The sequence below is a fragment of the Bos indicus genome, chromosome 6, assembly GCF_029378745.1.
Source record: "Bos indicus isolate NIAB-ARS_2022 breed Sahiwal x Tharparkar chromosome 6, NIAB-ARS_B.indTharparkar_mat_pri_1.0, whole genome shotgun sequence".
NCBI lineage: Eukaryota > Metazoa > Chordata > Mammalia > Artiodactyla > Bovidae > Bos > Bos indicus.
The window spans coordinates 93,261,774-93,283,274 of NC_091765.1; the positions used below are offsets into that span (position 1 = coordinate 93,261,774).

The following is a 21,501-nucleotide window of genomic DNA, read 5'->3' on the forward strand; positions in this document are numbered from 1 at the left end:
TATGGATATACCACATTTTGTTTATTCAGCTTGTTTTACCTTTTGACTTTTATTGAGTAATGTTGCTGTGAACAGTTGTGTACAAGTTTTTGTGTGTCCATGTTTTCGTTTCTCTTAGGTTTATATTTAGGCTAATTAATTATATTTAGGCTAATTCTTCCTCATCCTTTAAGAATTGACTTTGGGATGAACATTGGGGTACATGTGTCTCTTTGAATTCTGGTTTCCTCAGTGTGTATGCCCAGCAGTGAGGTTGCTGGGTCGTATGGCAGTTCTATTTCCAGTTTTTTAAGGCATCTCCACACTGTTCTCCATAGTGGCTGCATTCCCACCAACGGTGTAAGAGGGTTCCCTTTTCTTCACACCCTCTCCAGCATTTATTGCTTGTAGACTTTTGGATCGCAGCCATTCTGACTGGCGTGAAATGGTACTTCATTGTGGTTTTGATTTGCATTTCTCTGATACTGAGTGATGTTGAACATCTTTTCATGTGTTTGTTAGCCATCTGTATGTCTTCTTTGGAGAAATGTCTATTTAATTCTTTGGCCCATTTTTTGATTGGGTCATTTATTTTTCTGGAATTGAGCTGCAGGAGTTGCTTGTATATTTTTGAGATTAGTTGTTTGTCAGTTGCTTCATTTGCTGTTATTTTCTCCCATTCTGAAGGCTGTCTTTTCACCTTGCTTATAGTTTCCTTTGTTGTGCAGAAGCTTTTAATTTTAATTAGGTCCCATTTGTTTATTTTTGCTTTTATTTCCAATATACTGGGAGGTGGGTCATAGAGGATCCTGCTGTGATTTATGTTGGAGAGTGTTTTGCCTACATGTACCCCAATGTTCATCACAGCACTGTTTATAATAGCCAGACATGGAAGCAACCTAGATGACCATCAGCAGATGAATGGATAAGAAAGCTGTGGTACATATACACAATGGAGTATTACTCAGCCATTAAAAAGAAAACATTTGCATCAGTTCTAATGAGGTGGATGAAACTGGAGCCTATTATACAGAGTGAAGTAAGCCAGAAAGAAAAACACCAATACAGTATACTAACGCATATATATGAAATTTAGAAAGATGGTTACAATAACCCTGTATGTGAGACAGTAAAAGAGACACAGATGTATAGAACAGCCTTTTGGACTCTGCAAGAGGGAAAGGGTGGGATGATTTGGGAGAATGGCATTGAAACATGTATAATATCATATATGAAACGAATTGCCTGTCTAGGTTCCATGCATGATACAGGATGCTTGGGGCTGGTGCACTGGGATGATCCAGAGGGATGGTACGGGGAGGGAGGAGGGAGGAGGGTTCAGGATGGGGAGCACATGTACACCCATGGAGGATTCATGTTGATGTATGGCAAAACCAATACAATATTGTAAAGTAATTAACCTCCAATTAAATAAATTTATATAAAAAATAAAATGAATAAACAACAAGGACCTACTGTATAGCACATGGAATTTGGCTCATTGTTATGTGGCAGCCTAGATGGGACAGGAGTCTGGGGGAGAATAGATACATGTATATGTATGGCTGAGTCCCTTCTCTGTTCATCTGAAACTATCACAACATAAATCAGCTATACCCCAATACAAAATAAAAAGTTTTAAGAAAAAGAAAAAGAAAAAAAAAAGAATTGACTTTGGGGTCTTTTTTTTTTTTTTTCCTGAACTCTTCCCTGCCTGCTAGGCTGGGTTAATAATCTTTTCCCCATAGCCCTGATAACATTCTCATAGTATTTACCACATCATATTGAAATTATCTGTTTGCATGAACATCTTCCCTACTCTGAGTTTCTGGAGAGCAACATCAATACCTTATCCAACTTTGTATCAACTGCAAACAGTTGAAAAATTTGCTTAATATTTGTTGAACTAAAAAAAAAAACTATAAAACAGTCTGTGCTTTTGAATTAAAATAAACTTTATCTTTTGTAATCTTTTTTTGTTTAACTTAAGTATATTAGCTTCCTTTTTAAGTCTCTTGGTACATATTTAGATAACTGATTTGAATTTTTTTTTAAGGCCTGCAACGAAAACAAAAAAAGGTACTAAAGAAAAAGCATCAAATGAGAAAAAAGATGATATAGAAAAAATAAAGTCATATCCTTTTATGGAAGGTGAACCTGAAGACGATGTCTACCTAAAACGCTTATACCCAAGGCAGATATACGAGGTGGAGAAAGCTGTTAACTTACTTAAGAAATTTCAAGTTTTGGACTTTACGAATCCAAAGCAAGGTGTTTATCTTGATTTGACACTGGATATGACACTGGGGAAGAAGGTATGTAGACTGAATTAAAATTTATTTGTCAACAGTGGTTGAATGAATTGCTGTTTCTTAACTTAAAATATGTTTTGTCTCCTGTAATAATTTTTAGAAAATCTTATGCTCTTTCTAAACTTTAGGATGAGAAATATTAAAGTTTGTCTTTTAGTTTTCCAAATATAAAATAGAATGTTGAACTCATTCTGTAGAGTCGATGAACATATATCTCCTATTTATCTGGAAGTCATTGGTAGGAACAAAAGTAGTGTCAAAATTAATTGAGGTAAAAAAAAAAAAAAAAAAAATTAATTGAGGTATTACTGTAACTGAAAAATGACTTAAGCTGTCCAGGTATTCCTTCCTTCTCGGTCAGTAAGGACTTTGGATAGCTCAGTGGCCTGAAGATGTGTTCCTCAGAATCCTAGGTTGAGACTAAGTTTGGATGGGGTGCCAAGCCCCTTACACTCATCTCAACCAAAACATTTCTGCTTTGTCTGCTTATATATTGCAGTTCCACAAAAGACTTGTTTATAAAATTCTAAAGGTGGGAAAAATACTAGATTAGAATGAGGTCCATTACAGCTCTCAATTTGATAAGCTTCTCACTTAATTTATTTGGAGATGATACTTTGATTTTTATTCTGAGGATGTCTTTTTTTTTTTTGTCAAACTGGAGGGTCTGTGTTTTTGAGTACAATTTAACAACCTCAGCAGCAACAAGTAATTGAGGAGGAGGAATAAAACATAGTGCTTAAGAGCCTAGGCCGACATTGCATTACCGGCCAGAATCCTGGGGTCACGAGTTACCTGGTCTTTGAGCTTCTGGTTTAACCTCTCCAAATCCCAGTTTTTCCCTTTCTTTATAAAGGGAAGTAAAATGCTTATTTTCATGCATGTTCTCATTTAATTCTATATTAATCTCAAAAGAGGAAGCTGAGACATTGAAAGTGAAGTAACTTGCTCAAGGTCACCAGAGGTGGGGGTGGAATTAGGATTTAAACCAAAGTCTGTTTCATTTCTTGTTTATTTTTTGTTCATTTCAGTCCTATTGAAATTTTATTTTATACTATAGTGTTACTGTTCTTTTATTTTAAAACGTTGTAGTGTCTAACATAACCACTTTCTCAGTCAACCAATAGTGTAATTTGTAATGAAGTATTGTAGGACCACAAGTTTCATTTTGTAAATGTTAGCCACTTGTAAACTAATACCATTGAAAAGGTTCAGTTTTCTTCCTGAGACCTTTTTTGTTCTTGACAGAGTGCTTGTAAAACAAGCCAGTATTCCCCCAGGGGATGCTATTATTGTGATTGCTTGCCATTGAAAAATTTACTGAAGCCAGTTGTGACATGTTAATGGCAAAGGAATGACAGTCAGTTAAAGTGAGTTGCATGTCTGACATAAAGTGTGCTTAAGAGTTTGTGCCTTCTTGTCTGAAAAGAAATTCTCAGGAGGTTATCTTACTCAAGTTTTTCTAAAAATATGATCTTTCAATCAGTTTTAATTATGAAACGACTCTTTTTCTGGACCTTAAGGTTGCACCAAAACTATGGGCCTAGAACTTGTTTCCGTGTGAAGTCTCCCTAAGAGATCCGAGTCACAGGTCTAGGCAGGTCCTTGGCCCAGTGACTAAACAAATTAGTTTTGAGGTCCTGTAAAAACTCCACCCGTATTAGGGTGCCTCAAATGCATGCCATTATTTTGGATTTTCGGACTGACTTCCCATACATGTCTAGAAGTGGTGGGTGGTCCAGGTTGTTTCAAAATAGGCCCGCTTGAAATAGCCTTGCAGATTTGGCAATCTGTCTTGGATTTAGAGTTAATATCATCAGATTCACCTGATTGTTTAGAATCAACATGGAAATTAGGAGTGACCCACTGAGCAGATTAGCTGGATATATTGTTCAATGTGCATAGCTGTATACATGTCCTCCTTGATGATGTAAAAAAAAATTACATGTTTTTTTGAATTTAATTCAAGGTAGAAAACATTTATTGGCATTCATCATGTGGAAAGCCTTGTACTAGGTGCTCGGGAAGATAACGTGAAAGTGAAGTCGCTCAGTCGTGACTGACTCTTTGCGACCCCATGGACTGTAGCCTATCAGGCTCCTGCGTCCATGGGATTTTCCAGGCAAGAGTGCTGGAGTGGACTGCCATTTCCTTCTCCAGGGGATCTTCCCGACCCAGGGATCGAACCTGGGTATCCTGCATTGCAGGAGATGCTTTGCAAACACAGATCTTAATTTAATATGTAAGACTGTGTGGTGAATGCTATAAAGAAAGAAGCCACGTGCCATGGGAGTGTGGAGTTGGGGAAAGAGGTTTATATCTTTATTTTGATTTCTTACAAAGGAAATATAATCTCTTATGCTTTAACAGGTAATCAATGAATATTTTGGATATTGAAAAGATGAATGAATTTTTTATAATTGTTTTTCCATTGTTGTATATTTAGAAAAAAGTGGAGCCATTTGCCAGCGTTCTTAGTTTGCCATACCCATTCATTTCAGAAATGAGTAAAGTTGCTGTATTTACAGGGGTGAGTAACTTTTTATATCCTTTAGTTTTTTGACACATCACATTAATCAATGATTAGAATAACTGAATAGAGTTAGAGAAAATTCTGGCATCCCCCTAGAATATTTTCCCCATGTGAAACTCAAAGCAGTTAAATGGCTTATTTGAGGTCATATTATTAGTTTGAGAAAGAGCTGAGCCACAATATTAACTTCATCATTATTATCTACCATTTTATGTTTCTCACAAGAGAAGAATTTATCCTACTAGCTGCTGCGTCCTGCTGAAACTCTCCAAACGACAAAAATAACATTGACTTTAAAGCAGTGGGCCATTTAGTGCTGTGAAGACACAAAAACCACACTTTTAAAATGATCTAGTCTGTAAATTCAAGAAAGTCACGGCAATAACGAGTATAGTAATACAGCTCTTTGTCATTGTTTTTGTGTTATGCACATTTGTTTATAACATCCTGATGAATTTATTTTGTAAACTGTTTTTCTTCCTGCCGTCTGTCTCACTTACAATGAAGAAATTCTTTGCTTTTTTCCCCAGAAAAGTAGAGAATATAGCTCTTAGAATGCCACAAAATTTGAGTAAATAGTGACATATTTTTACAGTAAGTCCAAATGGTATAAATGAAGCATATAGAGAAAAAAACCAAATACTGTGTATTTTTCTTTTGGATTTTCAGACAGTAGGCTAAATTTTGGCTCTCATTTCTTAAATTTAAAAACCTTTACTCTTACAATACTGGATTGATAAAATGTCTCCATTTAAAGTAGCAAAACTAAATATATTTTAATCTGTTATTTTTGGAAAATGATGTATTGATGACATGACATTGGAGACTTAGGAACACTTGGTGGGTTTTAAATATGCCATTTGGACATATTTCCTCATATATTAGTCAAGAAATGCCTTCAGTTCAGTTTAGTCACTCAGTTGTGTCTGACTCTTTGCAACCCCATGAATTGCCTCATGCCAGGCCTCCCTGTCTGTCACCAACTCCCGGAGTTCACCCAAACCCACGTCCATCGAGTCGGTGATGCCATCCAGCCATCTCATCCTCTGTCGTCCCCTTCTCCTCCTGCTCCCAATCCCTCCCAGCATCAGAGTCTTTTCCAATGAGTCAGCTCTTCGAATGAGGTGGCCAAAGTATTGGAGTTTCAGCTTTAGCATCAGTCCTTCCAGTGAATACCCAGGACTGATCCCCTTTAGAATGGACTGATTGGATCTACTTGCAGTCCAAAGGACTCTCAAGAAATGCCTTGCTATTGCTATTGCTAAGTCGCTTCAGTCGTGTCCGACTCTGTGCGACCCCATAGACGGCAGCTCACCAGGCTCCCCAGTCCCTGGGATTCTCCAGGCAAGAACACTGGAGTGGGTTGCCATTTCCTTCTCCAATGCATGAAAGTGAAAAGTGAAAGGGAAGTCGCTCAGTCGTGTCCGACTCTTAGCGACCCCATGGACTGCAGCCTGCCAGGCTCCTTCGTCCATGGGATTTTCCAGGCAAGAGTACTGGAGTGGGGTGCCATTGCCTTCTCTGAAGAAATGCCTTAATCACCTACAAACTAAGCTTGTTCTGAATGTACTATCTCTGATGTATCTAGTTGAAAACTGATGCACTTTCAATTAAAAGTAAAAAATACAGTTTTTATTTTGAACTGTGGTATTTCTGACAAAATACTTGAAAGCAGACTGAATTTGTTTAAAGACTAATGTTCAAACTATTGTATTTTTTGGTAGAATGCATCAGAAATTAAAATAGCAGAAGAAAATGGAGCTGCATTTGCAGGAGGAACTAATCTCATTCAGAAGGTATGGTATTGTTTTCTTATTCATTACTTACAGAAATTGTTCTGTTATCTTTGCCATCCATTGATTTATTACATGTGGAATGTAACTACTCTATTCATATCTTTTGATAAAGTGGTTAGTAGAGCTTTACAGAACAAATGATTTTCCTAATCTTTTGAGTCTCAAAATCAAGCTAAGAAAAAACTATCCAGACAGCCTGGTATTAGTTATACTTGATTTGTATTTATGATTTTTTTGTTTCTTTCTTATATGTGTTTGTGAGAATTTAATGGATAGACTGGAAAGGACAGTATGACTCTTGTGGTTTTAAATGTGAGATTTAAGGTGAAATCTGAAAGGTAGCCTATATGGATATCCTATTCGGAGGGATTGGGGGCAGGAGAAGAAGGGGACAACAGAGGATGAGATGGCTGGATGGCATCACTGACTTGATGGACGTGAGTCTCAGTGAACTCCGGGAGTTGGTGATGGACAGGGAAGCCTGGCGTGCTGCGATTCATGGGGTCGCAAAGAGTCAGACACTACTGAGTGACTGATCTGATCTGATCTGATTCATATTTCAAAGGCCAGATGTTTATTTTGCCTTATTGGAGTGCAAAGTGTGATTTACTTTAGTCGATTACAAAGGACAGTATCTGACCTCTATAATATGGTACTTTTGGTTACTCTTAAATTTTACCACACCTGCTCTCCCAGCTCCATCAGTTCAAGTGGTATAGGCAAAAAAATGTTATGCAGCCTACCTTGAGAAAATAACAAAGAACTGGTGGAGCCCATTTGAAGCAAAGACATTTGTTTGTTTCAATTAATTTATTTATTTTAATTGGAGGCTAATTACTTTACAATATTGTAGTCGTTTTTGCCGTACATTGACATGAATCAGCCATGGGTGTACATGTGTTCCCCATCCTGAACCCTCCTCCCACCTCCCTCCCCATCCCATCCCTCAGGGTCATCCCAGTGCACCAGCCCTGAGCACTGTGTCTCATGCATCGAACCTGGACTGGCGATCTGTTTCACATATGATAATATACATGTTTCAGTGCTATTCTCTCAAATCATCCCACTCTCGCCTTCTCCCACAGAGTCCAGAAGACTGTTCTTTATATCTGTGTCTCTTTTGCTGTCTCACATATAGGGGCATCGTAACCATCTTTCTGAATTCCATATATATGTGTTGGTATACTGTATTGCTGTTTTTCTTTCTGACTTACTTCACTCTGTATAATAGGCTCCAGTTTTATCCACCTCATTAGAACTGATTCAAATGTATTCTTTTTAATGGCTGAGTAATACTACATTGTGTATATGTACCACAGCTTTCTGATCCATTCATCTGCCGATGGACATCTAGGTTGCTTCCAGGTCCTGGCTATTGTAAACAGTGCTGCGATGAACATTGGGGTGCACGTGTCTCTTTCAATTCTGGTTCCTCTGTGTGTATGCCCAGCAGTGGGCTTGCTGGATCATATGGCAGTTCTATTTCCAGTTTTTTAAGGAATCTCCACACTGTTCTCCATAGTGGCTGTACTAGTTTGTATTCCCACCAACATGTAAGAGGGTTCCCTTTTCTCCTCACCCTCTCCAGCATTTATTGTTTGTAGACTTTTTGGTGATGGCCATTCTGACCAGCGTGAGATGGTACCTCATTGTGGTTTTGATTTGCATTTCTCTGATAATGAGTGATGTTGAGCATCTTTTCATGTGTTTGTTAGCCATCTGAATGTCTTCTTTGGAGAAATGTCTATTTAGTTCTTTGGCCCATTTTTTGATTGGGTCGTTTATTTTTCTGGAATTGAGCTGAATTGAGGTTGTATATTTTTGAGATTAATTCATGTCAGTTGCTTCATTTGCTATTATTTTCTCCCATTCTGAAGGCTGTCTTTTCACCTTATAGTTTCCTTCATTGTGTCAAAGCTTTTAGGTTTAATTAGGTCCCATTTGTTTATTTTTGCTTTTATTTCCATTACTCTGGGAGGTGGATCATAGAGGATCCTGCTGTGATTTATGTTGGAGAGTGTTTTGCCTATGTTTTTCTCTAGGAATTTTATCATTTCTGCTCATATGTTTAGATCTTTAATCCATTTTGAGTTTATTTTTGTGTATGGTGTTAGAAAGTGTTCTAGTTTCATTCTTTTACAAGTGGTTGACCAGTTTTCCTAGACCCACTTGTTAAAGAAATTGTCTTTTCTCCATTGTATATTCTTGAAGCAGACATTTATTTTTTTAAAGATGTGGGAAGAAGAGGCACATCTCTCCATGCTGTTCTTCAGAACTCTGCATTCAAATGGGTATATCTTTCCTTTTCTCCTTTGCCTTTTGCTTCTCTTCTCTTCTCAGCTATTTGTAAGGCCTCATCAGACAACCGTTTTGAATTTTGCATTTCTTTTTCTTGGGGATGGTCTTGATCACTGCCTGTACAATATTATGAACCTCTGTCCATAGTTCTTCAGGTACTCTATCAGATCTAATCCTTTGAATCTATTTGTCACTTCTGTATAATTGTAAGGGATTTAGGTCATACCGGAATGGTCTGGTGGTTTTCCTTATTTTCTTCAATTTCAGTCTGAATTTAGCAATAAGGAGTTCATGATCTGAGCCACAGTCAGTTCCCTGTCTTGTTTTTGCTGACTGTATAGAGCTTCTTCATTTTTGGCTGCAAAGAATAAATCAGTCTAATCTCACTATTGACCATATGGTAAGGCCATGTGTAGAGTCTTCTCTGGTGTTGTTGGAAGAGGGTGTTTGCTATGACCAGTGCGTTCTCTTGGCAAAGCTCTGTTAGCCTTTGACCTGCTTCATTTTGTACTCCAAGGCCAAATTTGCCTGTTACTCTAGGTATCACTTAACTTCCTACTTTTGCATTCCAGTCCCCTATAATGAAAAGGACGTCTTATTTGGGTGTTAGTTCTAGAATGTAGGTCAAGAAGCAACAGTTAGAACTGGACATGAAATAACAGACTGGTTCAAAATAGGGAAAGGAGTACGTCAAGGCTGTATAATGTCACCCTGTTTATTTAACTTATATGCAGGGTACATCATGTGAAATGCTGGGCTGGGTGAAGCACAGCTGTAATCAAGATTGTCGGGAGAAATATCAATAACCTCAGCTATGCAGGTAATACCACCCTTATGGCAAAAAGTGAAGAAGAAATGAAGAGCCTCTTGATGAAAGTGAAAGAGGAGAGTAAAAAAGTTGGCTTAAAGCTCAACATTCAGAAAACTAAGATCATGGCATCCAAACCTGTCACTTTATGGCAAATAGATGGGGAAACAGTGGAAACGGTGAGAGACTTTATTTTCCTGGGCTCCAAAATCACTGCAGGTGGTGACTGCAACCATGAAATTAAAAGACGCTTGCTCCTTGGAAGAAAAGCTATCACCAACCTAGACAGCATACTAAAAAGCAGAGGCATTACTTTGCCAATAAAGGTCCACCTAATCAAAGCTATGGTTTTTCCAGTAGTCATGTATGGATGTGAAAGTTGGATTGTAAAGAAAGCTGAGTGCTGATGAATTGATGCTTTTGAACTGTGGTGTTGGTGAAGACTCTTGAGAGTCCCTTGGACTGCAAGGAGATTAAACCAGTCAGTCCTAAAGTAAATCAGTCCTGAGTATTCATTGGAAGGAGTTATGCTGAAGCTGAAACTTCAATACTTTGCCCACCTCATGGGAAGAACTGACTGATTTGAAAAGACCCTGATGCTGGGAAAGATTGAAGACAGGAGGAGGAAGGGACAACAGAGGATGAGATGGTTGGATGGTATCACTGACTCAATGGACATGAGTTTGAGTATGCTCTGGGATTTGGTGATGGACAGGGAAGCCTGGAGTGCTACAGTCCATGGGGTTGCAAAGAGTCAGACACGACTGAGTGACTGAACTGACTGAACTGAATTGCTTTAAGTACATTTTGCTTTAATTTTAATACATGTGAAATGTCACAAGTATGCTTGGTTCTGAGGGATTTTAAAGTTGTTTCATTTTTACTTGTCTCTAAATTGTGATTTCCATCTATAGAGTTTTTTGATATTTTATGATATCATCTTAAAGGCTACCTGGAGCATAACTTTCAAACATAATTTTAATTTAATCCAAAGGAAAATGTTTTAGAATCAGGATTAGAAAATCTTGGCTTGGAAATTTCACGTATAGTTCTTTGATGTTTCAAAATTGCCTCTGCTTTCATATTTGTAGTGATGAGAGCCCTGATTTTGGAGCCAAACTGCCTTTGTTTGGTTCTGGGTCTGCCACTTAAAAGTGCAGACTGATTTGTCCTCCCTAAGCCCTGGTTTTAGAAACGGCAGAGGATCCAGAGATGAAATTGCCAACATCCTCTGGATCATCGAAAAAGGAAGAGAGTTCCAGAAAAACATCTATTTCTGCTTATTGACTATGCCAAAGCCTTTGACTGTGTGGATCACAATAAACTGTGGAAAATTCTTCAAGAGATGGGAATACCAGATCACCTGACCTGCCTCTTGAGAAACTTATATGCAGGTCAAGAAGCAACAGTTAGAACGGGACATGGAAAAACAGACTGGTTCCAAATAGGAAAAGGAGTACGTCAAGGCTGCATATTGTCACTCTGCTGATTTAACTTCTATGCAGAGTACATCATGAGAAACGCTGGGCTGGAAGAAACACAAGCTGGAATCAAGATTGCCAGGAGAAATATCAATCATCTCAGATATGCAGATGACACCACCCTTATGGCAGAAAGTGAAGAAGAACTCAAAAGCCTCTTGATGAAAGTGAAAGAGGAGAGTGAGAAAGTTGGCTTAAAGCTCAACATTCAGAAAACGAAGATCATGGCATCTGGTCCCATCACGTCATGGGAAATAGATGGGGAAACAGTGGAAACAGTGTCAGACTTTATTTTTTTGGGCTCCCAAATCACTGCAGATGGTGATTGCAGCCATGAAATTAAAAGACGCTTACTCCTTGGAAGAAAAGTTATGGCCAACCTAGATAGCATATTGAAAAGCAGAGATACTACTTTGCCAACAAAGGTCTGTCTAGTCAAGGCTATGGTTTTTCCAGTGGTCATATATGGATGTGAGAGTTGGACTGTGAAGAAAGCTGAGCACTGAAGAATTGATGCTTTTGAACTGTGGTATTGGAGAAGACTCTTGAGAGTCCCTTGAACTGCAAGGAGATCCAACCAGTCCATTCTGAAGGAGATCAGCCCTGGGATTTCTTGGGAAGGAATGATGCTAAAGCTGAAACTCCAGTACTTTGGCCACCTCATGCGAAGAGTTGACTTATTGGAAAAGACTCTGATGCTGGGAGGGATTGGGGGCAGGAGGAGAAGGGGATGACAGAGGATGAAATGGCTGGTTGGCATCACTGACTCTATGGATGTGAGTTTGAGTCAACTCCAGAAGATGGTGATGGACAGGGAGGCCTGGTGTGCTGCGATTCTTAGGTCGCAAAGAGTCGGACACGACTGAGCGACTGAACTGAACTGAAGCCCTCAACTTCCTTGCCTAGAATGTGTGGTCAATATTAGTACTTGCCTTGTAGGGTTGTTGTATACACTTGGTGAACTAAACCATGTAACGTGTTTAGCACGTTACAAGTATTCGAAGTATACTTAGTACATTACAAGTATTCTAAGAATACTTGTCACATGCCAAGGATTCTTTTTATGTAAATTATTATTGTTCAGGGCTTCCCACGTAGCTCAGTCGGTAAAGCATCTGCCTGTAATGTAGGAGACCTGAGTTTAATTCCTGGGTTGGGAAGTTCCCCTGGAGAAGGAAATGACAACCCACTCCAGTATTTTTGCCTGGAGAATCCCATGCACAGAAGAGCCTGGCAGACTACAGTTCATGAGATCACAAGAGTCAGAGACAACTTAGTGCTATCTTTCTTTCTATTATTGTTCAGGGGAGCATAGTATGCCATTTAGGGAGTAAAGAATTTGTATAAAGAAAAAATAGTAACAGGAAAATAAAATTCCAGAATCATGCTTAATTTTGCTAGAGTTCAAGTTTTTATAGTTTAATGTGTAACCCCAAACTAAGGCTTTGAATGACATATTGTGGTAAGATTTTATGCAAAGAGAATCATTGGTAAGATAATTGTTGCCCAGGCAGTATTACTCTAAACAGTTGCTTCAATTTTAAGTCAGCTAAATTTTTAAATGGAGTATACTGTAGAAGTAAAGTAATTATTCTGAGTACCTGCCTGAGTTAATTTAAAATGTCTTCTAAAAACTGAAATTATTCTCTTTACTCTTAGAATGGAATTAGACTATGCATAATAAACTATAAGTAAACTTGTCTTTGACCATCCCACTCCTCCTTTATTTTTTGGAGGCAAAAGGAATTTTCGTTTCAGTTGTCTTGGTGCTCCAAATTTAGGAAAGCGATGTGGTTGCTAATGATTTGGCAGCTAGTGATTATTAATTTTACATGTGATCTTGCAAAAATTTCAGCATTTTTTTTCAGTTTTGATGGACATACAAATTCAACTTTTTTGGGACTGTATGAACCACGTACACATCAGTGCAGTGTTCTAGCTTGTAGAACCAACATGAGTAATCAACACTTTTGATTAACATAACCCCAAGGAAGAATTAAACCTGTTAAATGTTTGTTTATAATGGATGTGGCTATTTTTTAAAAGCAAACATTAGAAAATGTTTTGCTTCTGAAGATTTTCCTAATTGGTAAATATGTTCATATGATCCTTGTGTTTAAAGAAAGGAATTGTGCTTAATATGTATTTTCTAAATTGTAAAAAATGATTACTACATTAGACCTTATTTTTAGAAAAATAAAGCCTTTTCTGTAATCTAAGGTTATCTTTTCCCTTCTGATTTTCAGATTTTGGATGATGAAATTCAAGCAGATTTTTATATAGCTGTTCCAGAAATAATGCCCGAGCTTAATCCATTAAGGAAGAAACTGAAAACAAGATTTCCTAAGTTTAATCGAAGTAAGGGAGAGTTCTTTTACTACTTCAGTACTCTGTCAACAACTTTCTAATATATATGTTTAATTAGAAAACAAAATTGCTAATATATGTGTAGAGTAAATACTATGCTCTGGTATTTCAGTTTTGTGTTACACAAGAACGTGTAGAATTTTTTTCCTTTGGCATTAATATTGGTGATTTAATGTAATTTGAAAACCTAGTTGCTTTATAATACCAGATCTTTAAATTTAGGCCATATTCTTGTTTTAAATTAGTGGAACACATTACCCACTAGGTATATTATCATCATACTATCTTATGTCTCTTTATCAAAACAACACGTATGCTCGTTTATGTTAGCTTTCATCATCTGTATATGCTGGCTTTCTGTGTATGGTTCTGCAGTTATTGTCCCTGAGAAACTTTCCCCTTGTGAATATTTGCCCCTTACGAAATTTAGTAAGAAAAGTACGGGTGCTCCATAAATAGCCTTGTTATAAAGTATGAAGTATTATATGATAAATTCACAAGATGCAGTAGATGTTCATTAGAGGAGGAATTTATACGTAGATGGGGAAATCAGAGAAGGCATCTTAAAGGGGGTGACGTTTAAACTGTACATTGAATAATTTGATGAGCAGACTAAGAGGGTATTTTAAGTAGAATCTGTTAATCATAGACACTGAAGTAAGTCAGAAATTACAGACTACATTGAAGAAATATCAGTTAGTTTTCTTTGGCGGTAGTGAATGGTACCCCTACTTTGAAATGAAAAACAATATGTTAGAAAGGTAGATTGATCCTGTATTGAGCAGAATCTTGAATAAGATCCTCAGAAATTTGGACCTTGATTCTGTATTCAGCAGGACTCTCTTAGAAGTTTTTTTAAGTTGGGGGATTCTTTAGAGCTTTAATCTAGCAAGAGTTTGTAAAATGTACTGGCATGAAATCATGCAAGGAGACCAGTTCAGATGCAGTTGCCAGAGATTAATAAAGGTGAGGCTTAAAGTCTTCATAATGAGTCTGGAGTAAAGAGGACAGATGTCAAAGATAATAGGACTTTGCACTATGTAGTTAGCAATGGACATGTTGAGAGAAAGAAAGGAAAGAGTCAAATGATGCTGAGATTTTTCAGCCTAGGGATCTCTTCTAATAAGTTGATATCATTAATGCAAATGGGGAGTAGGTTTGGGAGGAAAGAGTACATTCACTAGCAGACATAGTTCCTTTTAGGTGGTGCTGAATATCTGCTGTAGATAGATGTTTTTTCAAATAAAATTTTATAAGGTAAAAGAGCAGATATTTTAAAATTATTTTACTAGATCTTCAAATTTTAACTCTAGTTGAGCTAAAAAAAATCCTGCTAAAATTCTTCATACATGATAGCCACTAATGCTCATCTGAGTTAAAGACCATGTTCTGTACTGTAAGCAAATTCAAATGGACTCTCCAGTTCTTTTGTTATATTGGAGTTTTGTTTATTTTTAATAGCCTGCAATGAATAACACATTCTTGTGAGATATTGGACGGAGGTTTGGTGCTTGTTAGTAGGAATTTCCATTATAGTAGTGTTTGTTTTCATGGAATCACACTACATTCTTTCCTAAATAAGACCTGAAATTGAACATTATTTTAAAAATTAAACCAGAATTGCAGTTGAATTTGAGGATAAGTCTCTTAAGTTTTTTCCTAATTGAATTCAAGCTCAATAAAGCCAAATAATACTAAATATAGTCAATTAAAAGTAAAACTGAATACCGAGTTTATCTGTATTCAGCTCGCTCATTGCTTTGCACGGTTAACTGGTTTTTCATGGAAATTAATTTTGTCACCTTTGCGAACTTTATCCATTCTTTGAATAATTTTTGGTCTCAGTTTCCTTTAGTGTTGAGGTTTTTTAATTGCCATTTTCATCACAAAATTTGGGATAATTAGTTTTAGTCTGAAAGGTTTTCAAAGAACATTTCTTCATCACAAATAAGAAAAGTTTCCCCTGAAAATGTTTATTTTTATTAGTGGGCTTTACTTTATTTCTGCTTTCATAATGAATCATAGCTTCTGTATACTATGGTCAAGTTACCTAGGTATGTCCCCTACCTCTATTTGCTTACCAAAGCATCTTGGAAAAACAGACAGACCTTTCACCTTCCCCAGCTTTTTCTTCTCACCCCCACACGATCTGTTCAACAGCACTGGCAAAACATTTGTGTTCTTTAAACATGAAGACAAACGATTAACCTGTCAAAAATGTTAAAACAGAGTACACCAGATGTGCATTAGAACAAATGAAGCTTGTTTTATGCATTTTTAGAGCTTATTCAGATTCTTGTTTAGGAACATTTGATTCCCCTTACATCCAACAAAAGATGTAAGGGTAAAGTAGGAATTACGTTTTGAGCAATGGATGGAATTAAAAAACAAACAAACAAGCCCCTGCAGCTGAGCTCATTAGTTTCCCATTTTGTCTTACATTTTGTCTTTGTAATGGGAGTGGGTGTAACTAACTTGGCTGGACTGAATGTGCACATTTTGCAGCATGTTTAATGCTGCAGTTTTGTTTTATTTTAATTGCTTACGTAACTATAAGCAAGTTCTCTTTTTTTTCCAATGCACATTTGGCATATTTTCTTAGTATTTCTTTTTTATCTCATTAAAAAAAAGACATTTAAAACTTGCTTTTCAAAATTTCTTTGGAAGAAATTGGGTTTCATTTTCCTTGTCAACTAGCTTCCCCCCAGTTCCCTGCCACAATGTAAACTCTAACATTTTTTCATATCTAACATAGATACATACATTTTATTGATATTTTAAAAGTTTTCTTTATTCCTAATGTTACTAACATTTACTAAACAGAAAATACTAGTGTGAAAATATCTTGACTTATAAAGCATACTAAGTTGTTGGCAGGTAAGGGACATGATTAGAAAATCGGACCCATTACTGTGTGTTCCTCTTAACACATAGCTCTTAGAACTGAACATCAGTGTTGCAGTTGGGAGTCTTGTCAAAAGGATATTCCAGCAGGCTTGTCTATAGAGTATTCACATCTACTGAGTAGGGCACTGCTTTCTGTAAGGAAGTTGCTTTTGTATTGTATTTGAGAGTAATGGATGTAAAATGATTGAAATCTAATGTCAGTTATTTTTAGCTCATAGATCAACATGCTGTACTTAAGAGTATTGCTTGCATTATTGAAACAATTAGAATTCTTTGGTCATATGAAGAAAAATGATAAAGCAAATGGAATTTTTGCAGGGTAACAAATTTGAAATTTTTCTAAATTTCCCTCTCTCGTGTACTAATAATTTAAAACTATTTATGTGTGAAAGATTCCAGTGATGATTAGGTATGATTATTACTGCTATAGATGAATTAGTGATGTATTACAACTGGTGCTATTGATCTTCTTTATTTCCCTTACTCCAGCCATAGTTGCTTCCTTGCTGTTACTCATACACACCAAGTTTTCTCCCTTCTCAGGTCTTTGGATTCATTGTCCTATCTGTCTGTAATGCTTTTTACTAATTTGTCTGGCTCACATTCTTATTCAAGTATCACCTAGATGGAGAGACCTTCTGTGACCATTCTATTTAAATATTAATCTCCACTTCCCATTACCACTAGATTTCTCATTATCGTATTTTTACCTTCTTTCTTTTAAGGCTTATCAATCTTGGCATCTTACATTTTTAATTTGTGGGTATGTGTTCAATTTCTTCCATTAGCATAAGGGCGTTTTTGGTTTTGTCCACTAGTATAGTCTCATGACCTAGAATAGCATCTGGCACATAGTAGGTACTCAACAAACATATCATATGTGTCAAGCCTTGAATGTGATGGCTATGAACAAGAGAAAGTCCATACGGGTACAGAGTGAATAGTTTTGTTTTCTGCACTAGACAAGCTGACTTACTAAGCATTTATTTTTAATTTAATTAACTCAGATTTCTCTAGTTAAAGAAATAGACCAAAACAAAGCACATAACCTCAAAACCTTTATTTGTTTCCACTGTCCTTTATAGCAGTGATCTTACTTCTTTCTGTTGTCTCATACCAAGTTTCTCAGGCATGTCTCTTTAGTGATTGGCTGTCTCTATTTCCTTTCCAATTGTTATTCTTCCTTACATACTTTTCTCTCATAACTCAGCTCAAATGTTGCTCTCACTACTAATCTCTGTTCTTTCTTTTGTCACATTTAAAGGTCTCTTTTTAATTTTCTCTTTTTCTTGATACTAATTTTTACACTGTACAATATATATATATTTTATTTTATTTTATTTTTAAACTTTACAATATTGTATTGGTTTTGCCAAATATCGAAATGAATCTGCCACAGGTATATATGTGTTCCCCATCCTGAACCCTCCTCCCTCCTCCCTCCCCATACCATCCCTCTGGGTCGTCCCAGTGCACCAGCCCCAAGCATCCAGTATAGTGCATCAAACCTGGACTGGCAACTCGTTTCATACATGATATTATATGTATTTCAATGCCATTCTCCCATGTCATCCCACCCTCTCCCTCTCCCACAGAGTCCAAAAGACTGTTCTATACATCAGTGTCTCTTTTGCTGTCTTGTATACAGGGTTATTGTTACCATCTTTCTAAATTACATATATATGCATTAGTATACTGTATTGGTGTTTTTCTTTCTGGCTTACTTCACTCTGAATAATAGGCTCCAGTTTCATCCACCTCATTAGTACTGGTTCAAATGTATTCTTTTTAATGGCTGAGTAATACTCCATTGTGTATATGCACCACAGCTTTCTTATCCATTCATCTGCTGATGGTCATCTAGGTTGCTTCCATGTCCTGGCTATTATAAACAGTGCTGCGATGAACATTGGGGTACACGTGTCTCTTTTCCTTCTGGTTTCCTCAGTGTGTATGCCCAGCAGTGGGATTGCTGGATCATAAGGCAGTTCTGTTTCCAGTTTTTTAAGGAATCTCCACACTGTTCTCCATAGTGGCTGTACTAGTTTGCATTCCCACCAACATACACTGTACAATCTTAACACTTTTTTTTCCTAACTACTCCTCCTTTGTCTTCCCTGCCTCCTTACATTCTACCTTCTTTATCCCTGTCATATTCCCTGGTGAAGAAGAGAGAAGGTACATTAGTATGAAATACCTATATGTTAGTATAGATTATGTTCATTATGAAAATTAAATAGAATTAGGAGAAGAGAAAGGAAAAGAAAGAGGAGAAAAGTAGACAAATGTAAAAGCACAGAGAAAAAAGAAAATAGAGAAAGAGGAGGCTATAACTACATAATCTCAAAGCCCTAAAAATAGTGGGAAAGATTTAATCTTGGGCTATATTGAAAAGCAGAATTAAAGGGTGGCTAGCATAGACCTCCTTCTGTCTTGGCTTTATCTCTCACTGTGACTTTGAAAAAATTTTTGAACATTTTTGTGTCTTTGTTTTTCATCTCCAAAATGGATTTCATGATAACATGTCCCCATGGTGTTTTTATTATAATGTGCAAGAGCTCAGCACAGGCTAAGTACATGATGCATATGACCCTCTGTTACTATTGACTCCCTATAATTCCTAAACTAGCTATGCATGTTCCACAATTACTTTTTTCTTTTTTTAAAAAAGTTTTTCCTAATTATTTTAGAGGTCATTCTTTTTCATGGCTTCATATATCGTTTCTACCTTTATAGCTCATTTATTGAATCAGCATATATTTATTGGGTGTCTACTGTGTGCCCAGGCAGTACACTTAGTGCTGAAGATTAAAAGATGAATAGATAGTTCCCAGCTTTAAGGAGATGAAAATTGACAGGTGAGAGATAGTAACAAACTGCTGCTCTAAGATGCAGGAAGTGTGCTAGTAGAAAATGTACAAAGTGCTTAGAGGAATGAGGAACACCTTGTAGAATCAGATTATATAAAGAAGGTAGCAGTGAAGTTGAGACTTTAACCATATATAGGCATTTTCTTTCCTGACATTCATGGGGAGAACATTCCAGGTGGAAGAAATGGCCTGTTCTAACGCACAAAAGTGTGAGTCAGCCAGTTGTGTTCAGAAAATTATAACTAGCTTTCTATCGTTTGTTACGTAACACGCTCTCAGATAGGTCAGTGGGGTTAGCAGTGATAAGCAGTGGGCCAGATCATGGAGGACTTTGTGTGCCATACTATGGAGATTAGATTTTTATCCTCTGTGAAGGTAGGTGCTGTTGAAATCTATTGCTCAGAGGAATGAAATATGATTTGCTTGTTAGAATGACTCTATATGGGAGCTTTGTAAGTGATAGGGTGGTGATGTGAAGATAATGAAATTTTAAGAACAGAGAACAGTGAGGTAGCGAATGCAGCGGGCTAGGGGGAAGAGGAATAAGGGCAGAATCTGAGCAGTAACAGTGACGACGATGAAGAAGGCTGTTGTGGAATAGTGAGGAGGTAAAATTAACAGGAGTTACTAATTAGGTGTGGAAGGTAAGGGAGAGAGGAGTCTTGAATGAGTCCCTAATGTCCTCCTTGAGTAGTCCAGTGAGTATGATTTTAAAGATAGATACAGAGGAGATGAAGCAGGTTTGGGCAGGACAATAACATCGTGATGAGATAGGAAGGATGGAGGTGGGCACAAATCTGTTGTTTTCTGGAAGAAAATGTTAAGATGAAGTAGGCTGTGATAAATAAATGTGCACATTGTAATCTCTAGAACAAGTAAAAACATACACAAAAAGAGGTACAGCTTAAAACTAAATAAAGGAATAAAAATGATATACTAAATTTTTTTCTTGAAAACAAAAGAAAGCAGTGTAGAACAGAGAAACAAATGAGATGAGACAAATAGAAGATGTGTATCAAAATAGAGACCTAAATCAAGCCATATCATTAGTCACGTTAATTGGAAATTGAATAAACATTTCAACCAAGAGGCAGAAATTATAAGACGATGAAAAAACAATCCAATTATATTCTGTCTACAGGAGACACACTTCATATTCATACACACAAAGAAGCTGAAAGGAAAATGAAGAGTAAAAATATACCATAAAAACATTAACCATTAGAGAACTGAGTTGGCTATTTTAATACCAGACAAAATGAACTTTTAAGACAAGGAGTTTACTAGAGAAAAAGATGGATATTCTATAACAATAACAGGACATGCTCAGCTACAGAGAGAGCCACAAAATACATGAAGCACACACTGACAGAATTGAAAAGAGAAATAAGCTAAACAAGTACAGTTGGAGATTTTAATGTTCTTCTCTTAGTAACTGATAGAACATATATATATAGAAAATCAGGAAGTACATAAAAGATTTGAACAGTACTGTCAACCAACTTGACCTTATTGTAGCTGTACTTAATAAGTGTTTGGTGTACACTTTTCAAGAGTACGTGGAACATTTAGGTTTAGACCATTTGCTGGGTTTTAACACAAGTCTTAATAAATTTATAAGGCTTGCAATCATACAGAGTTTGATTTCTGGTAATAACAGTTAAGTCAGAAATCAGAAACTGAAAGAAATGCAAGAAATCTCTTTGCTACCCTATGGACTGCAGTACACCGGGCTTCCTTGTCCTTCTCCATCTCCCAGAGTTTGCCCATATTCAGGTGCATTGTAGTCGATGATGCCGTCCAACCAGCTCATTCTGCTACCAATAATATTGGTTATTAGGGAAATGCAAATTCACGTCAACATGTTTTCGTTAAAAAGGGAGAGAGAGAGAGGAAAATAATATGTAAGTTCAAAGGAAGGAGGTTTTCTTTGTGATTGTTTTAGGATGGAACTGGTTTAAAAAACTCAAGTATATTAATACATTATTATCTCTGGTCTGTCGCTTTTTTCCAGTTTGTTATTTCTACGTATTGAGTATTCCATCAACACCTTCACTATAGTATGTTTTTTTTTTTATAGTATGTTTTAATACGGAACTCTTCCTTCTTAAGCCCTGTCCTTTCCCACTTCATTATCATTACAACAGCAC

General features: G+C 36.8%; 1 protein-coding gene across 1 annotated transcript in view; it reads left to right on the forward strand.

Moving 5' to 3' along the window:
* Nucleotides 1–21,501, forward strand: part of MRPL1 (mitochondrial ribosomal protein L1) — a 70,698-nt gene that overhangs the window by 19,458 nt on the left and 29,739 nt on the right. The window contains exons 3-6 of the mRNA XM_019962988.2: nucleotides 2,036–2,294; nucleotides 4,738–4,821; nucleotides 6,549–6,620; nucleotides 13,454–13,565. Of these exons, the coding sequence (XP_019818547.2) occupies nucleotides 2,036–2,294; nucleotides 4,738–4,821; nucleotides 6,549–6,620; nucleotides 13,454–13,565 (527 nt within the window). The remainder of the gene's footprint in view (nucleotides 1–2,035; nucleotides 2,295–4,737; nucleotides 4,822–6,548; nucleotides 6,621–13,453; nucleotides 13,566–21,501) is intronic.